The sequence below is a fragment of the Peromyscus eremicus genome, chromosome 19 (assembly GCF_949786415.1).
Source record: "Peromyscus eremicus chromosome 19, PerEre_H2_v1, whole genome shotgun sequence".
Lineage (NCBI taxonomy): Eukaryota > Metazoa > Chordata > Mammalia > Rodentia > Cricetidae > Peromyscus > Peromyscus eremicus.
Window position 1 is genome coordinate 31,439,716 of NC_081435.1, and position 18,146 is coordinate 31,457,861.

At 39.7% G+C, this 18,146-nt stretch overlaps 2 protein-coding genes across 2 annotated transcripts in view; one reads left to right on the forward strand and one right to left on the reverse strand.

The window, feature by feature from the left end:
- Tcerg1 (transcription elongation regulator 1) overlaps positions 1-11,514 on the forward strand; it is a 49,580-nt gene extending 38,066 nt beyond the window's left edge. The window contains exons 16-21 of the mRNA XM_059246732.1: positions 2,711-2,875; positions 3,296-3,478; positions 6,869-7,048; positions 7,694-7,777; positions 9,236-9,336; positions 10,491-11,514. Coding sequence (XP_059102715.1) covers positions 2,711-2,875; positions 3,296-3,478; positions 6,869-7,048; positions 7,694-7,777; positions 9,236-9,336; positions 10,491-10,692 — 915 coding nt within the window. The 3' untranslated portion in view covers positions 10,693-11,514. The remainder of the gene's footprint in view (positions 1-2,710; positions 2,876-3,295; positions 3,479-6,868; positions 7,049-7,693; positions 7,778-9,235; positions 9,337-10,490) is intronic.
- Positions 11,515-14,294: 2,780 nt separating this feature from the next.
- Positions 14,295-16,591, reverse strand: Gpr151 (G protein-coupled receptor 151). The gene is made up of 2 exons (XM_059246733.1): positions 16,567-16,591; positions 14,295-15,574 (listed from the first exon to the last, which is right to left on the reverse strand). The coding sequence occupies exons 1-2, from the start codon at positions 16,589-16,591 to the stop codon at positions 14,295-14,297; spliced, it is 1,305 nt and encodes a 434-aa protein (XP_059102716.1).
- Between the last annotated feature and the right edge of the window lie 1,555 nt (positions 16,592-18,146).

An 18,146-nucleotide genomic window follows, 5' to 3' on the forward strand; every position in this document is an offset into this window, starting at 1 on the left:
AGTTCTAGTGGCCTGTTTGGTGGGGTGAGGACTAATGAGTGTACTGTTTCCTAACCTTGTTTGTAGGTATAAGCAATTGGATCTGTGTTTTCCTTTCATTTGCACAATTGTTGGTTTACATAGATTATGCATATCTATTTTCATAATCCTAATTTTAGAAACCTCAGTAAACTATTTAGAATTGCTTTAAATTCTATTAAATAAGTTATCTGGTAAACCTGGAATGGGGTTTAGTTCCATGGTAACTAAAGCGTGTTAAGATTTCAGAAGTCTTTATAGATGCTAACATTTGAATTTCAAAGAACTTCTTAATCTTTGTATTCTAAAAAATATCATTTTAGTAAGTTTCTAATCTTTCAGTAGATGTATCTTACATATAAATTATTGCTTCTCAGAATTAAAGGTCAGCTATTAAAGATTAATGCGTCTGAAATGTCATTTGATTGCAGTGTCAGGAATAGAGAGCTCACCACTGTGGAGACAAAACAGTAGGGAGATGGCACCAGTGGTGTGTGAGCCATCAAAACAGTCACTCTCCGGAGTGTTCAGTGTTCTCTGTAATGGGGGAAAGCCTCTGGAGCCTCATTCCTGACCTTCAGAATTACTGCTTAGGGTTACTTACTGCTGTTAAGAAAGGTTAACAATATTTAGGAAGTAATCCTAAGTCTCATTGTTAAGAAGTCTCTTTTAGTTAAAATAGTATTAGATGAAACAGCTTTTGATAGTAATAGGAGAACTCTGATTATTTGATATGTTGGGCTTCAAAGTAAATTTTTATAGAATTACTTTACAGATGACTTAAAATGATTATGCTTCTTAAATGTTCAGAAAAAAATCATCTAAACAAAAATTAGGAATATTTCATATATCTGTTAGAATCATGTCAATGAATTGCTACTCTGGACTTTTGTTTTTCAATATGTAATTTTTCTTCTTAGTTTTTATTTTATGTTCATTGGTGTTTTGCCTGCGTGTATTTCTGAGGGTGTCAGAAGCCCTGGAACTAGAGTTACAGAAAGGTGTGAGCTGCCTTGTGGGTGCTGGGAGTTGAACCCGGGTCCTCTGGAAGAGCAGCCCGTGCTCTTAACTTCTGAGCCATTTCTCCAGCCCCTACTTTTGACTTTTAGAATAATGTATTTGATCATTTGATAGTGTATGATTGTACTGAATGTAAATTTTTTTTAATAACTTAATTTTCTAAACATGTTTGGGATAACTTAAGAATTTTATTTTATAATAAATGGGTAGACTTTGCAGTTGGATTCTGTGTGGCCTGCCAGTCAATTTAGTTTTAACAGCTGCCATCACTGGTACCCATGGTATCAGCAAATTTCCTAGTTGTGCTGTTACTGTTTTATCGTCCTGCAGTTCTGGTCCTTACGTGTATTATTTTTAATTTCCCACTGGAGTCCCCGGAAGAACATTGAATAGACAGGATATCAAATAAATCCAAGTAAAGACTTCTATAAAATCCTTATCCTCAGACTATAAAGATAGATTGAGCTAATTTAAAAGATACAAAACAGATTACCAGACCATCAGAGAATTTATAAGGGTTAATGTAATAGATTGTATGTTCACATTTTGTGAAATACTTGGTTAATGAAATTTTATCACTTTTCCTCTGTTATGTTTTTGTTAATCTTAGACTTAAAAAAAATTGTAACCTTGTAAGACTAGCTGCAGTAGCAGGGTAGGAATAATAAGGGTTTGCTTCAGTGCAGCTTTTCATTTTCTAAAAATCATGCCCTTAGAGTTGGTTTGCTTTAACTTGACGTGTATGCGTTTTGTTTGCAAAAACCAGTACTCAAGCTTCTGTTTACTGCTGCTTACTGGAACGACTTCATCCTTTAGAAGTACACATTTGAAGGTGCAGGCGATGGAGTTAACCCTGTTAGAAAATTGGCTTTCTAACTTTTGTACTGTACAGTGCTTAAGTATTTTTGCTGTGGTAAGGATGGAAAACAGAAGGGCTGTGAGTTAAGCTGCTGGTAAATTTCATTTTTTGCCGTTTATTGTCTACTTTTCATGCTTAGCAGCTTTAGCAAGCTCGTCATGGTAATGCCCACAATGAAAAGATTTTAAGAGTTTATATATAATATTTGTTCATGTATCACACACGTTAAAAACTGTAACACTTTATGTAGTTTATATAATATAAATAAATATTAAAATAGAAGTTTTTAAAATCCTTTTAGACATTTGATAGCAGGTCATAAAAACTTGGTATTTGTGTTCAGTGATTTCTGGATTTTCTCTTAATTTTAATGAACGGAAATTATTCATCTAGTTTTTAAAATGAATCATTCTTACCATCTTCATATTAAATTATTTTGCTGTCACCTCGTAAGCCTGGATCTTGCTAAAACTATGTGCAGCTCAGTTCAAGTTGATGTTCCGTATGAAAACACAGCAGCCCTGAGTTCAAAGGCTGTAAGCAACCTAAATACTGTTTGTTGTCTGTGTAGTTTTAAATATGATGGTGGGGATTTGGCAGATTTTAAATAGTCTGTATGTTTCTTGAGTTTTATCTTTTTTAACAATGGGGGAATTTCTTTTTCACTAAGATTCATTGGCCTCCAAGTGAGTGACTTTTAAAAATTACTATGATCATGTTTAAGGTAAGAAGTAGGTTGTTGGGTTGTTAATTATTTAGACATGGAGAGTTTCTCACAGTGTATCATTCTCCCTCACTTGTTTTAAAATGTAGATTAAATCGGATTTTTTTGAGTTGTTGTCCAATCATCACTTGGACAGTCAATCTCGATGGAGCAAAGTGAAAGATAAAGTAGAAAGTGACCCACGGTACAAAGCGGTGGATAGTTCTTCAATGAGAGAAGACCTTTTCAAACAGTACATAGACAAAATAGCTAAGGTAACTGTTAACTCACTGGTGTTAACCTTTGAATATTGTATTACTTAATGTTGTTTAAGGGTGGATGTTGCTTGAATGTTGGGGTGGAATTTTTCTCATAGTTGGTGGGGAAGGTGAAATTACGAATCTCAGTTGATTGGGAAGACATGTTTATAAATGTTCTGAGGGAAAATTACATTTTGAACACTTTTCGTTGGCAAGGTATTTTATGGAGGAGAAATCCTGCCCAACACAGAGTTTCTCTGTGTATCCCTGGCTGTCTTGGGACATGCTTTATAGACCAGGCTGGCCTTGAACTCAGAGATCCGCCTACTTTTGTCTCCAGAGTGCTGGGATTAAAGGCGTGTGCTGCCACTGCCCGACTTCTGAAAAGATCTTAATGAGATTGGTAAGGAGGATAATGTAATTTTATTTTTACAGAATTTAGACTCTGAAAAGGAAAAGGAGCTGGAAAGGCAAGCCCGCATTGAGGCAAGCCTTCGAGAACGGGAAAGAGAAGTTCAGAAAGCACGTTCTGAGCAAACTAAAGAAATTGACCGAGAGAGAGAACAGCACAAACGAGAAGAAGCAATCCAGAATTTCAAGGCTCTTCTGTCTGACATGGTACTTTCCTTTCTCTGAATACTGGACGTCGGAAGTTCATTTTAGTACCAGTGTTCTGTAAATTGATTATGAGATAATTTGTTACTTGTGAAGCATTTAAAAGTTGAATTTGGGCTGGAGAGATGGCTCAGTGGTTAAGAGCACCGACTGCTCTTCCAGAGGTCCTGAGTTCAATTCCCAGCAACCACATGGTGGCTGACAACCATCTGTAATGAGATCTGGTGCCCTCTTCTGGCCTGCAAGGACACAGGCAGAATACTGGATACATAATAAATAAAATAAATCTTTAAAAAAAAAAAAAAAAAAAAAAAAGTTGAATTTTTGGTATTAGTATTACTGACATAGGAAAACACAAGAAATTCCAAGTTAGATGTTTTTAAAAATGAAAATTCATAACTCCAAAATTTAGTTTTTAAGATAGTTTTTGGTGAAAGCCATCTTAAACTCTTACATACTAGCCATTGTAATAAAGTGCGCTGAGCATAATTAGATTTTTTCTTGATGTTTAGGACCAATGGTTCTCAACCTTCCTAATGCTGTGACCCTTTAATACAGTTTCTCGTGTGGTGGTGACTCCTAACCATACAATTATTTTTAACTGTAATTTTGCTATTGTTACGAATCATAATGTAAATTTCTGATCTGATATGTGACCCCCAAAGGGGTCACGACCCACAAAGGGGTCACGACCCACAGATTGAGAACCACTGGTTCAGGATCATTGTGATGATCAGGTATACCGTAGATGGTGAAGCGTACTGACCCAAGAGACAGCTCTGAGACTTAGCCCTAGAGTTGTTGAGGTGTGTAGGGAAACAAGGAGTGTTGGGGCTGCTCTGCTGTGTCATCCCTCTTAGTCACTGTCTCCTCTACTAGCTGGACTCTCCGCTGCTTCTGCTGCTGCAGTTTTGTGCTCTGCATCTGGACATCTTAGTAGTTTGAGATCGCTTTCCTTCCTGACATTCCTCTGAGTTTTTTTTTGCTTTAGTTGCAATTGCAGTGATTTTTGTGAAGAGCAAACCTCATTTTGTCTCTCCTGGTTACTTGAAGGAGGTTAAGGCTCTCCATACTCCCAGCAGTTGCCTGCCAGTCAAATTCAACACTTTTGTTGTTTTTTATTTTGTTTTAGAATTCAGTTCCTTTGTTTGTTTGCTCCGAGACAGGGTTTTCCTTTGTTGCCCAGGCTAATCTAAGGCACTGATCCTCTTACCTAGATGGGGTGCAGCACCTTGATTAAAGTAGACAGACAGACCACCTGTTTTGTCTGTGGCAGTCCTTCACCTTCCCACCGCAGTGACACACTTTCTCACTGTGGAAGAGCTCATGCCTTTAATCCCCGTACTTGGGGGACAAAGGCAGGCAGATCTCTGTGAGTTCAAGGACAGCTAGGGCCACACAGAGAAACACTGTCTCAAAACCAAAAATAAACAAACCAGACAAAACAAAGAGTGCACACTGACCTCTCCTAGAAGCTGTTTCCCACCCACAGCTCCTTGTGTTCAGCATACACCACTGTCACACTTATTACATTTGTCCTATAGAAAATACACATTCTGAAAAGTGACAGTTGTCATTTTACTTAGTTGTAGTTCCAGTGCCAACACACATTTAGATGTTTGGTAAATGTTAAAGACATTCTGTATTTGTATACTTTCCTTCTTCTCTTTCTGTCTTTCGTTCTTCCTAGTTCCTGTCATTGTCTGTAGTGTGACTTAACTTAGTACTGTGCCATTGATGGTGTTGGTGAACCAGCTGGATCTGTGACAGTTTCTGTTATTGTCTGTTTTTTTCCCCAAAGTTATATTATCATAATTACATTTTGAAATCAGAGTGTGTGGTGCTTCTGTCTTTGTTTTGTGCTCAAGATTAACTTGGCTTCATAGGAATGTAAGAACTGTTTCTCTAATCAGTGGGCACAGAGTATCGTCCAGCTCGTTTTTACTTCTTTCAGTTTTTCTTTTTTGTCAGTGTTTAATGGTTTTTAGCATACAAATAATTTGCTCTTTGCTTAAATTTATACTACTATTTTTTGGGAGGGTGTTGTTAATGCTGTTGCGTGTGAGATTTTCTCACACTTTACATTTTGATTGCTTATGAAATCTTACTGACATGTGTATGGTGATTTTTGTATCCTTTTAACTTTACTAAATTTATTGTTTCCAACAGTGTTTTGGTGGAGTCTTCAGATTTTTCTATATGTAGGATCATGTCATCAGCAACCTCGACATTTTAAACTCTTGCTTCCTGTTGTGATGTCTTTTTCCTCTTGTCTTCTAAAGATACTATTTTGAGAAGGAAGGCTAAGAGAGGACATTCCTAACACCTCATATCTTAGAGGCAAAATGTTCAACTTCTCACTCTTGGAGATGATTAGCTATGACTCATTATGGACAGTCTTCATTGCACTGAATTACATTCCCCCTATATTCAGTCTATTACATTTATTTTTGTAAATGTATGTGTGTGCCCTTGGGTTATGCTGTATGTGTGGACCTCAGGACAACTTTCAGGAGTCTGTTCTCTTCTTCTACCACGTTGGGGTCCTGGGATTAGACTCAGGTTGTTGAACTTGGCAACAAGTGCCTTCACCTATTGAACCATCTTGCTGGCCCCTGCTCATGTTATGTTGTTAAGTTTTTGTTATGAAAGGGAATTTATTTATTTTTTTTTTTCAATATCTATTGAGATAATCATAACACTTTTTACCCTTAGTATTTTGAGATTGTGCATTTTCATGCTCACTAATTTCCATATATTACTTTGAGCTTTTGCTGTGGGTTAGAAGTGTTATAAGTCCAGATTCGAGCTCAAGCTTTATTGTACCACTTTTTGGAGAGGAGATATTTAGTGATAGAAGAAGGCAAAATTAACATTTCTTTCTTTTAATTGACATAACATTTAGCGACATAAAGTACTATTTATAAACTTCTTAGTGGTCATGACTGGAAGATGATCTGCTCCTCACCCCTGCCCCTCAGCCTGAGTATTTCATTATGTAATTGATCACCAGGATTAAGATTTCTGTTCTTAAGTAGGTTTTAGGAGACTTCTTAACTAAAATGGTATTACCATAAGCTTCTTGCTTAAACTATTGGCAATGTACATTGCTTATTTGTTGGTTAACTTGATGGAAAGCTAATCTCCTGACCAAATTCACTTACTGAACATTGTACTTATAGTGGTCTTTTAACACAGGATTCATTTCCTGGTCGACTACCTCAGGAAATGTTTTTAGTTTTTGAATGTGACTAACTTTGTAAAGCCTGGGTGAAGTTAATCATTCCTGACTACAGTTTGAACTTCTTATTGTGTAAAAAAGTCTACTTGGTGGGATGTGGGTGTGTGGGTGTGTGGACGCATCAAATACACACACACATTGTTTGTTTTTAGGTCCGCTCTTCCGATGTGTCATGGTCTGATACTAGGAGGACCCTCCGGAAAGATCACCGCTGGGAATCTGGGTCCTTATTGGAAAGAGAGGAGAAAGAGAAGCTTTTCAATGAACACATTGAAGCACTTACCAAGAAGAAAAGGGAGCACTTCAGGCAGCTTCTGGATGAAACGTCCGCGGTGAGAGGCCTGTCTTTCTTTTCTGGAATCTCCATTTATAATTTGATGATGGAAAATTCTGACACAATTTTTAGTGTCTTGGTCAGACCCATTATTTGAATCCTTAGATTTTATAACATTCTCTTCTGATTTCCCCCTCTTTTAAACATGTTACTGTGCTCTCACTTGTCAGGAATTAGTTCTTTTTGCAGCTTCCAAATGTGTAGCTGCTTCTCTGGTGACTAGAATGCCCTTAGCTGTGCGTCACCAGTGGGCTCTCTTCCTTCCCTCTGTTTGCAGTGTGGTGCTGTAGCCCTCACCTGGCAGTTTGTACGCTTTCTTATCCAGGTTCTGTTCCTATTTATCTGCTCTTTTTTGGTGATGCTTTCTACAGAAGTTATGATGTTTGCCCATGTAAATACAGGGTTTGCAGGTGATTGTCTTAGGCCACCTTGAAAGTATGGCCATGAAAATAACTCTTGTGGCAAGCCAGCAAAAAGAAATTGCATTAAAGCTGCTCCCTGTCCCTAACTAGTCCAGTTACGCTTGGGCATTACCAGAGATTGCAGGTCAGTGTGTAATATTATGTACCATATGTACTGAGTTTGACTCCCTGAATAAAAGGGAATTGTAGTTATGTTTTCTTTTCACTTGTTTTTTTCAAAGATTACCTTAACATCCACATGGAAAGAAGTGAAGAAAATAATTAAGGAAGATCCTCGGTGCATTAAGTTTTCCTCCAGTGACAGGGTAAGAGGATTTGGGACATCCCCTCATGACACTTGGGTTTGCATGGAACTAATGATGTGGCTCAGATTGGCCTCCGGATAAACCTCATGCCTTAGCCTCTAGAATGCTGAGGCTGCACATTGCACTATTACACCCTGAAGTTTATAAATGCTGATGGGTGCATAATCATGTCATTAGTAGCTTGACCAAATATGAAACTCATTTTTACCAAACATGATTTTAGGTGAATTACATTATGAAATATAAACCAGGACTTTAAGTACATTTTATTTATTTATTTGTTTTTTGGGACAGAATTCCTTTGTAAATTCCCTGACTCTCCTGGAATTCACTTTTTAGACCAGGCTGGCTTCGAACTCATAGAATTCCACCTGCCTCTGCCTTCCTAGTTGTGGGATTAAAAGTATGCACCACCACAACTAGCTTTTAAGTACATGTCTTAAAAAATTGTGTTCCATACATTAACAAGGAAGTGGTAATCTAAAGCTTAAATTTGTGTTTAAGGTCTTACCAATTGAATGAAACTACAGCCAGTTTCTGCTAGGTGGACATTGGGCTGGCAGTTGGTACTAAGGTATGGAAGGACCTTCCTATTAAGTCACACTGGCAAACAGTGTGAGGTCCTAAGTTCTTGTAGAGGAGCCTCTATAGCAGCAGTCTCCAGTGCATTAGATTTTAACAGCAGAGCCCAGTTCTTGCACGCTGGCCTCTGTATAGGAAACAAGCCCATCTAATGTCTGATACAGGGAATAATACAAAAAATAGTTTCCTGGAAAACACCATTCTGTCCCTTTGGCTGTCCTGTTGTCTTGTCACTGATTGGGATATCTTGGTCTGACATTGAGAAGCCCAAAGACTAAATTTCTCAAGCTCTAGTAAATTGCATTTTTGATGTGAACCACAAAATATGTAAGGCTGTGAGAATGATAGACTGATAGAGAGGAGACCCACTGTCAGTTCCCAATTTACCTAACTACTTAGAAGGAATTGATAGCAGGGTCTATATATAGATAATATAGAACTTTCATTACAATTTCCTCACTAGAAAGCCAAATGCACAGTATGTACTTAGGTTCTGAATGTTCTCCTGCTTTGTATATCCATACATTATGTAGCATTACAGTCTTTGAGCTGGAAGATAATACACTGTAGGAAAAGATTGTTTGATCCTTAGTCTCGTGGTTCTCTTGTGCTTACCTCCTAAGGACATTAGGAAGACAGATTTCATTTTAGCTGAATGTGCTTCACATTCTTGTGACTTTTTCTCCTTAAAAAAATGTGCTTTGCAGGTTATATACTACAGTAAGTTGTATAGAAAGAAAACCCTACCCTGCCTTGTTTTTGTTTTTTTTATTCTGAATCTTATTGCAGGACTCACAGGTTACTGCTTTAGTAAAGAAGTTGTTTGTTTTAGCGTCTGTCTGGGTTCTCCCTTTAATCTTTTTCCCATCCCTGCAGAAAAAACAAAGGGAGTTTGAAGAGTACATCAGAGACAAGTACATCACTGCCAAAGCTGACTTCAGGACGCTGTTGAAAGAGACCAAATTTATAACGTACAGGTGAGTGCCGTCGGGTGTCCCACTGCAGCTGTCTCCACTAGCCTGTACTCGAACGGCCAGAGCATACTTTTCACTCACACACATGTTGACATTGAATTTTAGGAGTCAGAAGACGCCAGCGTTCCTCGAGGGCAGATACAGGCTGTATCACAGTACCTTTTTGGTTTTATTTTTTATTTTTTATTTTTTTTGAAAGAAAGGGCCCAGATGTCAATTTGTATTTTGTGTTGTCTACATCCAGTTTTTAAAATACACTTTTGTTTTTAACTTCACTGCTTTTTTTTGAGGACCCTCAACTCTTTGAAAAATTGTAATTCGCAAAGAGACTTTAAATGAATCCTTCACTATGAATTATTTTTGCCTCCTCTGAGGACTATTGAGTGTGATTAGATCGTCAATGCCTGAAATCATCTTGTTAAAGCAGAAAAATTATTTTTCCCCCTTAGGAAAGCTGTTTGCTGGATACACTTATTTTTAAAAAAATGAAAAATCAGAGCCCTTAGAAGTTTTTGGTGTAGCACACCCAGCCCATCACCACTAGTAACCTTCCATCAGGAAGACAGTGTGGTATAGCCTACAGTCCTGTGCTGTGCAGGGAACCAGTACGCTTCCCGCTCCAGCATTTCTTCTTACAGACAACCTTGATGAAGGGTGTGCACGGGAGGATAGATAGCGCTGAGGGTGTGGTTCTCAGGTGTTTTGTCGTTTGGATTTTTTCGTCAGGATCCTTAATGTTTTGCATCAGCTTGGGCTTTTAAATTAGATGTGAAGTAAGACTTCTTTCTACATTTTTATAGTTAATTTAGTGAAAGATGTGAAAGTGAAAGCTTGTGAAAGATGCTGGGATTGGCAGCCCCGCAGACTGAAGTCCTCTGTTCATCCACAGAACAGGTACAGCACGGGCAAGATTTACCTACCCACCCTCAGCCCTGATCTGGAGGGACCACCAGTAGGGGTGGGAGGGTAATTCAGCTTCTGAGGCCCTTTCACTCGTTGGAGTCTTTGCTGAGGCGATTTACAAAGGTGACTGCTGCAGTGAAATTTTTCTTTAAAAAGTGGAAACACAATTAGGAACTAGATGGACATTTCCAGCTCATTTCTGAAAGACCAGGGAACAGCAGTCAGTAATTCTTGTGCTTTTTTTCTTATTTCAGATCCAAAAAGCTAATCCAAGAATCTGATCAGCACCTGAAAGATGTAGAAAAGATTTTGCAGAATGACAAACGGTATCTAGTACTGGACTGTGTACCAGAGGAGAGGAGGAAACTGATCGTGGCATACGTTGATGACCTGGATCGCCGGGGTCCACCACCACCTCCCACAGCATCAGAGCCCACTAGACGATCAACAAAATAATTCTAAATACCCTTCCACGGGCTCTCTGTTAATTGAAAATGCTTGCATGAGCCAAAAGTTCAGGTTTTTACATATATGTGCATTAGTCAACCTATTGCAAAACCACCTGATGAACAGAAGGAGAAGCAATTGTGAGCAGTCTCTGAACAGAACACTTCGAAAATATTTAATGCTTTTCTTTGTGTGGCATGACTGACGTACATACTCAAATATAGGCTGTCTAGTAAATTTAAAATCTCGAAGCTAAAAATCATCCTTTTATGAGGTGTGGAAGTCAGTGACTTGGTGGTGTTCTTACTAGCAGTGTTACTCAGCAAGATAGGAGCATTTGTGGTTGGAGCTTGCAAATACCACAGACTCCAAGAAAACTGAAGTTGGGGTTTGTTTTGATTTCGTTTTGAAGCGGGTAAAAGAGAAAACACTGAATTGAATTCTTGCGGAGATGATGACTATTCTAGTGGCCATCCTTTGTCTCTAAGGAACACCTTAGTTGTGTGTTTGCTTCCGTGCTTTGACTCCCCCTCTGAGTAGAGGCCAAGTCTTGTGGAGCCCAGGAGAAGATTGCTTTAGTAATTTCTTCTCAGGTATGAACACATTCATAACTAACATGGTGGCCAGAACTGAGTCCTGGTAAACATACTTTATTCTCCACTGAGTGATCTTTACCGAAATTCTGAATTAGACAACAAAATTACCTTTCTGGGTGTTCCCTGTAAACTACTCCTGTTTGAATGTTGAACTTTTGTTTCTAAAGTTTAATTTTAAGATGTTTGAATGTTCAGTTTATGTATTTGAACTACAATAAACCAACCCTTTTATATATGTGGATTGTAAATGATTATTGTTACACAATATATTTTATAAAACTCTTAAACCTGTTTTTTTTTTTTGTTTTTGTTTTTTAAGAAAGCAGCATATGCGATTTAAGACAACTGAATCTTGGATAGTATATAGTTTTTAAAGGCTTGACTATAATATTGTATTTCCAATATAAAAGACAAGAAATTTTGTAGAAAGCCTGTTCTTCCTTTTTCCTTTGTGTGCCTGTGTGTTCAGTCTTTTAATGTTACCTGTTGCTTAATAGCGAGAATCTTGTAATTTTTGTTTTGTTTTCTTGTTTCTTTCTCATTAACATATCAAAGGTTTGTGCCTTTTGGGCTTCCTTTCAACCTGTCATGTATGTACTATGAACTTACCTTTGATGCTCAGTTAAGTTTTCCTGGCTTTTCTTTTTCTGTCTCTCTCGTTCTCTTGCTCTCTCTCTGTAAATCCTATGTTGTTCTCATAGGTTGCCTGTACCAGAGTGCCACATAAATAAGATGTGTGAGAAGATACGCTTATCTTCCCACCTGCCATGATGGCAACAACACTTAGAAAGAAATCGTGACTGACCTGTGCTTGTGTTCTGTAGAACAGTCATATCCATACATTAAGTGTCATAGAAATTATGGGACCTGTTGAAGACTGGTACTGATGAGCAGACTAAAGTCTGAAGCTGGTAAACAGATAGGATTTGTATCCCCTCTTTTGAAATTTACATTTATAAACTTACTATGTGTTTTTAAGTTTTGTTAGGAGTGCAATTGAAATGCTTGCCAAAAGGAAAACTATTACAGATGTCTGCCTTCCCTGAGGCCTTCATTCTGAGCTCCATGTGGTAGTGTCTGCACATTTGTCCATCTGTCACAGTAGAAAAGAGCAAAGAAGTCTTGACGGGCATTCCTGTGTCCTACTTAGGGCATAAATTCTTTGTGTGGACTGTTCTTAGAAGGAACAAGTCAATTTTTCCCTTGCAGAGTTTTAGATCAGAGCAGGACTTATGTTCTTAATGAATGATTCATAATAATTATATGTTGTTTTATCTGTAGCTTAAGGTGTTACTTTCTCTGCAGTTTACCCAGAAACCTGGGACATTGTCATCCTCAGGCTGCCTCATAAAGCTCTCTTGTTCTGAGTGATGGTTTTGAAATGCTAATTCAAGACACAGACAGCTTTAAGTCGCTAACACCTGTCAGAAGTAAAACATTGCTTTTATTTCTTTACCGGTTGAGATGTCATATACTTGAAGCTTACACTCTACATATTGTGTCTATAAAACAAAAGCTTGCTTCCTGCTTTTCACTGTCGGTGGCAACCCCTCATGTAACTGGATTCACAAAGTAGTTATTTTGGATTCTTCAGCTAAACTAATGTTTATTTGAATATGAGAACTTCAAATACAATTTGTGCTGAAACAAGTGAGAAGGCAGGCAGCTTTGTCTTGCTGTGTTGAACAACCTTTTATAGTAAAACAGTTCTTTGTATTGTACAGATTAGTCTCCAAACTCCTCCATTGCTTGTTTTAGAGGCATTTTTCTTCTCAGAGGTACCCAACAGGAGAACACCCCAAAACTCCATTAACAAAGCAATTGAAAATCATGAGTGTCTAATGCTTTTTATATTTAAAGGGGAGGAATGCACAATTACTGGCAGTGCTGCATTCTGCTCTACTCAAATTTTCCACATCTAGGAACTCGGAAGCTTCTTATATTGTCCATTGCTTTGCATTGTCCTTGTGACCATTCTGTTTTCTAAGTTTCCTGTTAGCATCTGCTGGGTATTCATTCTCTCTCTCTCTCTCTCTCTCTCTCTCTCTCTCTCTCTCTCTCTCTCTCTCTCTCTCTGCCAGTGTGTGCTATTCCACACTTTGTTACATTTGATTATTTTTATATCTTAGAAGCCCTGTGATATTTTTAAAGTTCAGGGTGTTCCAAGTTTGATGATACAAGAAAAGTCCCATCATTCTCCTTTGTGCTTGCCTATAACTATTAATCAATAGTTAATACCCGTATCATCTTCAGCTTACAGTCTGCCTTAGAGAACAGAGCAAGGAGAATAAATTTAAGCTTGTAGAATACTCTGTTTTGGAAGAGAAGGGACATTTGTTTGAAAATTCTCTGCATTATGATGTAGAATATCATGTTAGGCTACTAATATTCTCAGACTTTGAATCCAAAACTTAATTCAGGTAGATTTTTAAGGATTGAAACAGCTTTTATACTGTAAGGCAAGACTTGAATTTACTTAAATTTGGCCCCAAAGAGCCATGGTTTGAAATTAGTCCAGAATAGAAGATGTATTCATTATTTTGTAAATTTTGCTCAGGAAAATTATATGGACTTTTCATCAAGTATATTAACGTGTACTTAGCAAACGAGAACTTACAAGTCAAATTTACACTTTACAAAAGCCAAAGTAGATGTAGATTTTGAGCTATGCTTAGGTGAAATATAACTTGCTGACGTGAGGCCAGCAGTTTCAGGAAGAAACAGTGATTAACTACTCCAGCCAGTGCAGTACAGGGGTGTGTTTATGGGCTACCTTGGGGAAATGTTACTGTGAGCACAATCATTACTTTACGTAACACTTCTAATGAGTTCTTAAGACAAGAGAATTCTGAAGCATAATCACCTCATGCCATTCTGCTTACCAGAGTGTATAGTTTGGGAATGCAGAAAGAAATCTTTGCAGTTTCTAATGGTAATTTATAAATCAGCAATATGGCTAAGCAATAGTACAAGTAAATACAATAATCACATTTTTTTCTTTGAAAATTAAGTCCACTAATTACAGCCCTCTGTCTCTTGGCCTTCATGTTCCCAGGGTATAGGGTCATTGTCTGTTGCTGAAGGGACGGTATCCCTCTCATGCCAAAACTGCTCGACGTCAGGGAGGGTGGGAGCCACTGCCTTGTCATTTTTCTCTTTGCTAGAGTTGGGAAAGCCATGTCTGTCTGTCTCTTGAATGGATGTTTGGGACTCTGCAGACGGAATCTTGTCAGGAAGGGCCTCTGTGTTTCCAGCTGGTGCCCCCTGAACCTCTGAGGCACTTACAGGCTTTCTGGTTACCATCCATTTCCATACACCTTTCAAGCCTGCCTTGAACTCTTCAGACATCACTAGAAAAATGAGAGGGTTTGCTGTAGAGATGGAAAACATCAGGACTTGAGACAGGGCTATAAAACCCTGGGGTGGCAGCGGACCTCCAGCCTTCAGATGCCATACCCACAGCCAGGCTACCCATTCGGGGAGCCACAGAAGCGCAGAGGTGATGGCAGTGCTTAGCAGCATCACTGTGAGTTGCTTTGAACGAATCTGGTTTCTAAGGTTTTGTGTTTTCGTACCTCGTTTTTTACATTGGCCATAAGCTCGCCAGAAATAAAAGCTGGCTAGAAGTAAAGGAAGGCAAAACACCAGGAGAGGGTAGAGCTTACCGAACACTGACATGAATTCTTCGGCCACAGCTGGCACATCCAGGAGGCACATTTCCACGCCTCCGTGATGTCTGGTGGTGCTAAAGAACCATTCTGGCAGGGGAAGTAGGCTGGCTATAACCCAGATGGCCACCAGCACTGACCAGATGGTGCAGTTGTGGATACTCACTTGCTTGGCTGGGTCACTTGCATACAGGAAGCACACTTTGGCAACTACAACAGTTGTCAGACTCTTGGCTGCCATGCACATGTGGATGAACCAGTCAGAGGACTTGCAGACGAACCAGCCTAGATCCCAAACACCTTTGGAGTATGCTGCGGCTCGGACAGGTGCAGAGAAGAGCAGGAGAGAGAGGTCAGCCAGGCTGAGATTCAGAATTAGGGAGTGGATCATGGATGGCTTCCTTTTCCAAACACCGTGAAGGAGGATGCCAATCACACATAGGTTTCCCACGAAGCCCACCAGGCACACAGCCACCAAGAGAGCCGGAATGATGGTCCTCCAGTCCTTGGAGTCAGATGGCAGGTACCCTCCTGCAAAGTGGAGATGAGCAAACGACACATTCATGATGCTGGAATTGGAGTCAGCAAAGACAGCTGTCAGCGTTGCCTTTCCTATGTAGCTCCTCCCTGCAGAGGTTAGCTTCTGGTTTAGGTTGATCTTTCTCTTTGCTCTTTTGCATAAGGAAAAAAAATGCCCTCTGTCGTCCACACTGACGACACCTCTGGACCCTCCCCTTGCTTGTTTGCTGACAATGGAAGGCTGGCTGCTGAGCTTTTGTGCTGCACATAGTGTATCTGTAACTGCATGGACTGACAGGCAGCAGGAGTGTGCTGATACCGCTCATTAGCAAGTCTAATACTAAATACCAGCTTCATAAAGTGATAACACATTCCCATAAATGATAAATGAGGAGAAACGTACAAGTAAGTAGGGATGTTCCCCTGGGGTGAGGGGAGATCATTAGAGAAGGTATTTTCAACCAGTTATTTCTAAAATCTTGACTGGATTTCTAAGTACAGACTGTGGTCTGTAATTCAGTAGACACTCCAGCTAGTTCAAGTCCTTTGAGTTTTCACATGGGTTAGGATCTGATAGCTTGATGTTGGTCTAGACGGGGCCCAAGAGTCTTCTACCAAGTTCCTATGGGGTGTTGCTACTGCTGCCACTGGCCCCTCACTTTAACCAGTGCTCTCTCCTCCCCTCTTTCCTCTGCAGACAGGAGCATTCCTTTCCCCAACCCTCACTACCGAATCGGTTCCATGAACAACTGGCTGATAGCAAGCACAGCTGGATAGTGAAAAAGTTGGAGAAGGACTTTTCAACCCAATTGTGGATGACCCAAGTTTATTGTGAATTTTCTAGAGGTTCTTTTGGAACTCTGAACTGGTTTACATACTAAGAAGACTTCAACACGTAATGGCGAGGAAGCCAAGTGATAAGCTTTTCAGAGTGTTTATGTTGAAGACATTTAGGAGATTTGAAAGAAAGTACCATTTTAAAGTTGGAAAGCCAGCAAGGTGTCACAGCTGGTAAAAGCAGTTGCTTGGCAAACTCGAGTCACTTGAGATGGACTCCCTAGAGTTGTCCTCGTCCTCCACAGGCACGGTAACACACATACCTGTACAGACGTCGTGGGAGCCCATTTTCAGGTTTCCTACTGGCGGTACCCAGTGGGTCTGCATAGAGAGGATGATTGGACCACGGGCCTGAGTGCAGGTGTTTGGAAGGGTCTACACTTGACTGTAACTAGCAAGGTGGAGGTCTTTTGCTCCACCCCTTGGCGTTGTTATAAATAGACCTTTGGAATAAAGTTCTGGGCTGGTGGATAAGGATCCAGGCTCACTCGAGTCTATCCTGCATTTCTCTGTTTCTCTTCCCTCTATTTCTAACTAAGTCTCTTATCCCTCATTCCTCAAGAGTCCCTGGGGTAAATAATGGTGGGGGACTGGTCCCCCACAAGACATATCAGAAAAAATACACAGTAACAAAATGGTTGGGGGAAGTAAAGCTCAGATGAACTGGGATGTCCCAGGCAGTGGATACTGGAGGGGAGTAGAAGAACTGGTGTCACTCAGACAGGAATAACCAGCAGACAGTACAGTCTGTCCTGAGACTGACTTCCCTAACAGCAGACAGTACAGTCTGTCCTGAGACTGACTTCCCTAACAGCAGACAGTACAGTCTATCCTGAGACTGACTTCCCTAACAGGCCCATGGAGAAAGTGTGACCTAAAACGCCCAAGGCCTAAAGGACAGTGCCAGGTGGGAGCAGGAGAAGTGTCCCACTTGAGTGTGACTGCTCATACACTTCTAGTAGTAGTGGTCAGAATGGCCAGGCTGTGAGTCACACCTCTGGGTCCTAGTACTAATTCTGAAGTTTTTTTTTTTTCCAGGGAAAGAAAAGGGCACAACAAAAACCCTGGAAGCCACAGACATACAGGCAGGCAAACACTCACACATGTAAAATAAAAACCAATAAATCTTAAAAAAACAAAAACGAAACCCGTTCCCTGAGCTGGTGCTCAACAGTCCATCGGCTAAGAAAGCTGGCCGTGGTGCCGGGCTTAGGGTTCTGCTTCTGTTCCCACATACCTAGGAGGTGGAATTGTGGTGGAAAGGGCCAATGATGGAAGAGATCCTCTGAGCTACAACTAGGCACAATGGGCCTTCTTTTGGTAATGAGAATATTCTAAAATTGTGGAGTTTTCTGAGCAATTAAATGTACCAATTTACCTTCGATTGTTTATTCAGAATGTGCTAATTTAATTAATGTGAATATTTACTTTGTTTTTGTTTTTTTGAGACAGGGTTTCTCTGTGTAGCTTTGGTGCCTGTACTGGATCTCGCTCTGTAGATCAGGCTGGCCTTGAACTCACAGAGATCTGCCTGTCTCTGCCTCCCACGTGCTGGGATTAAAGGCATGCGCCACTGCCCGGCTTATATTTATTTTTTTAAGAAAATAGTTATTTGGGGTGGAGGTAAAGATTTTTCTTGCTCTTAGATTGCAAAGTAGCCCCAGGCAGAAGATACATTTTATTCTGAGGTAAGAGCAGAGAGAAAGATCTAGAAGGAAGGGAATTGGCAGACAGCATTCCTGGCTTTTCTGGCTTAATCATTTTAAGATTAATTTATTTTATGTATATGAGTGCTCTGTCTGCATGAACAACTTTATGTCAGAAGAGGGCATCAGATCTCATG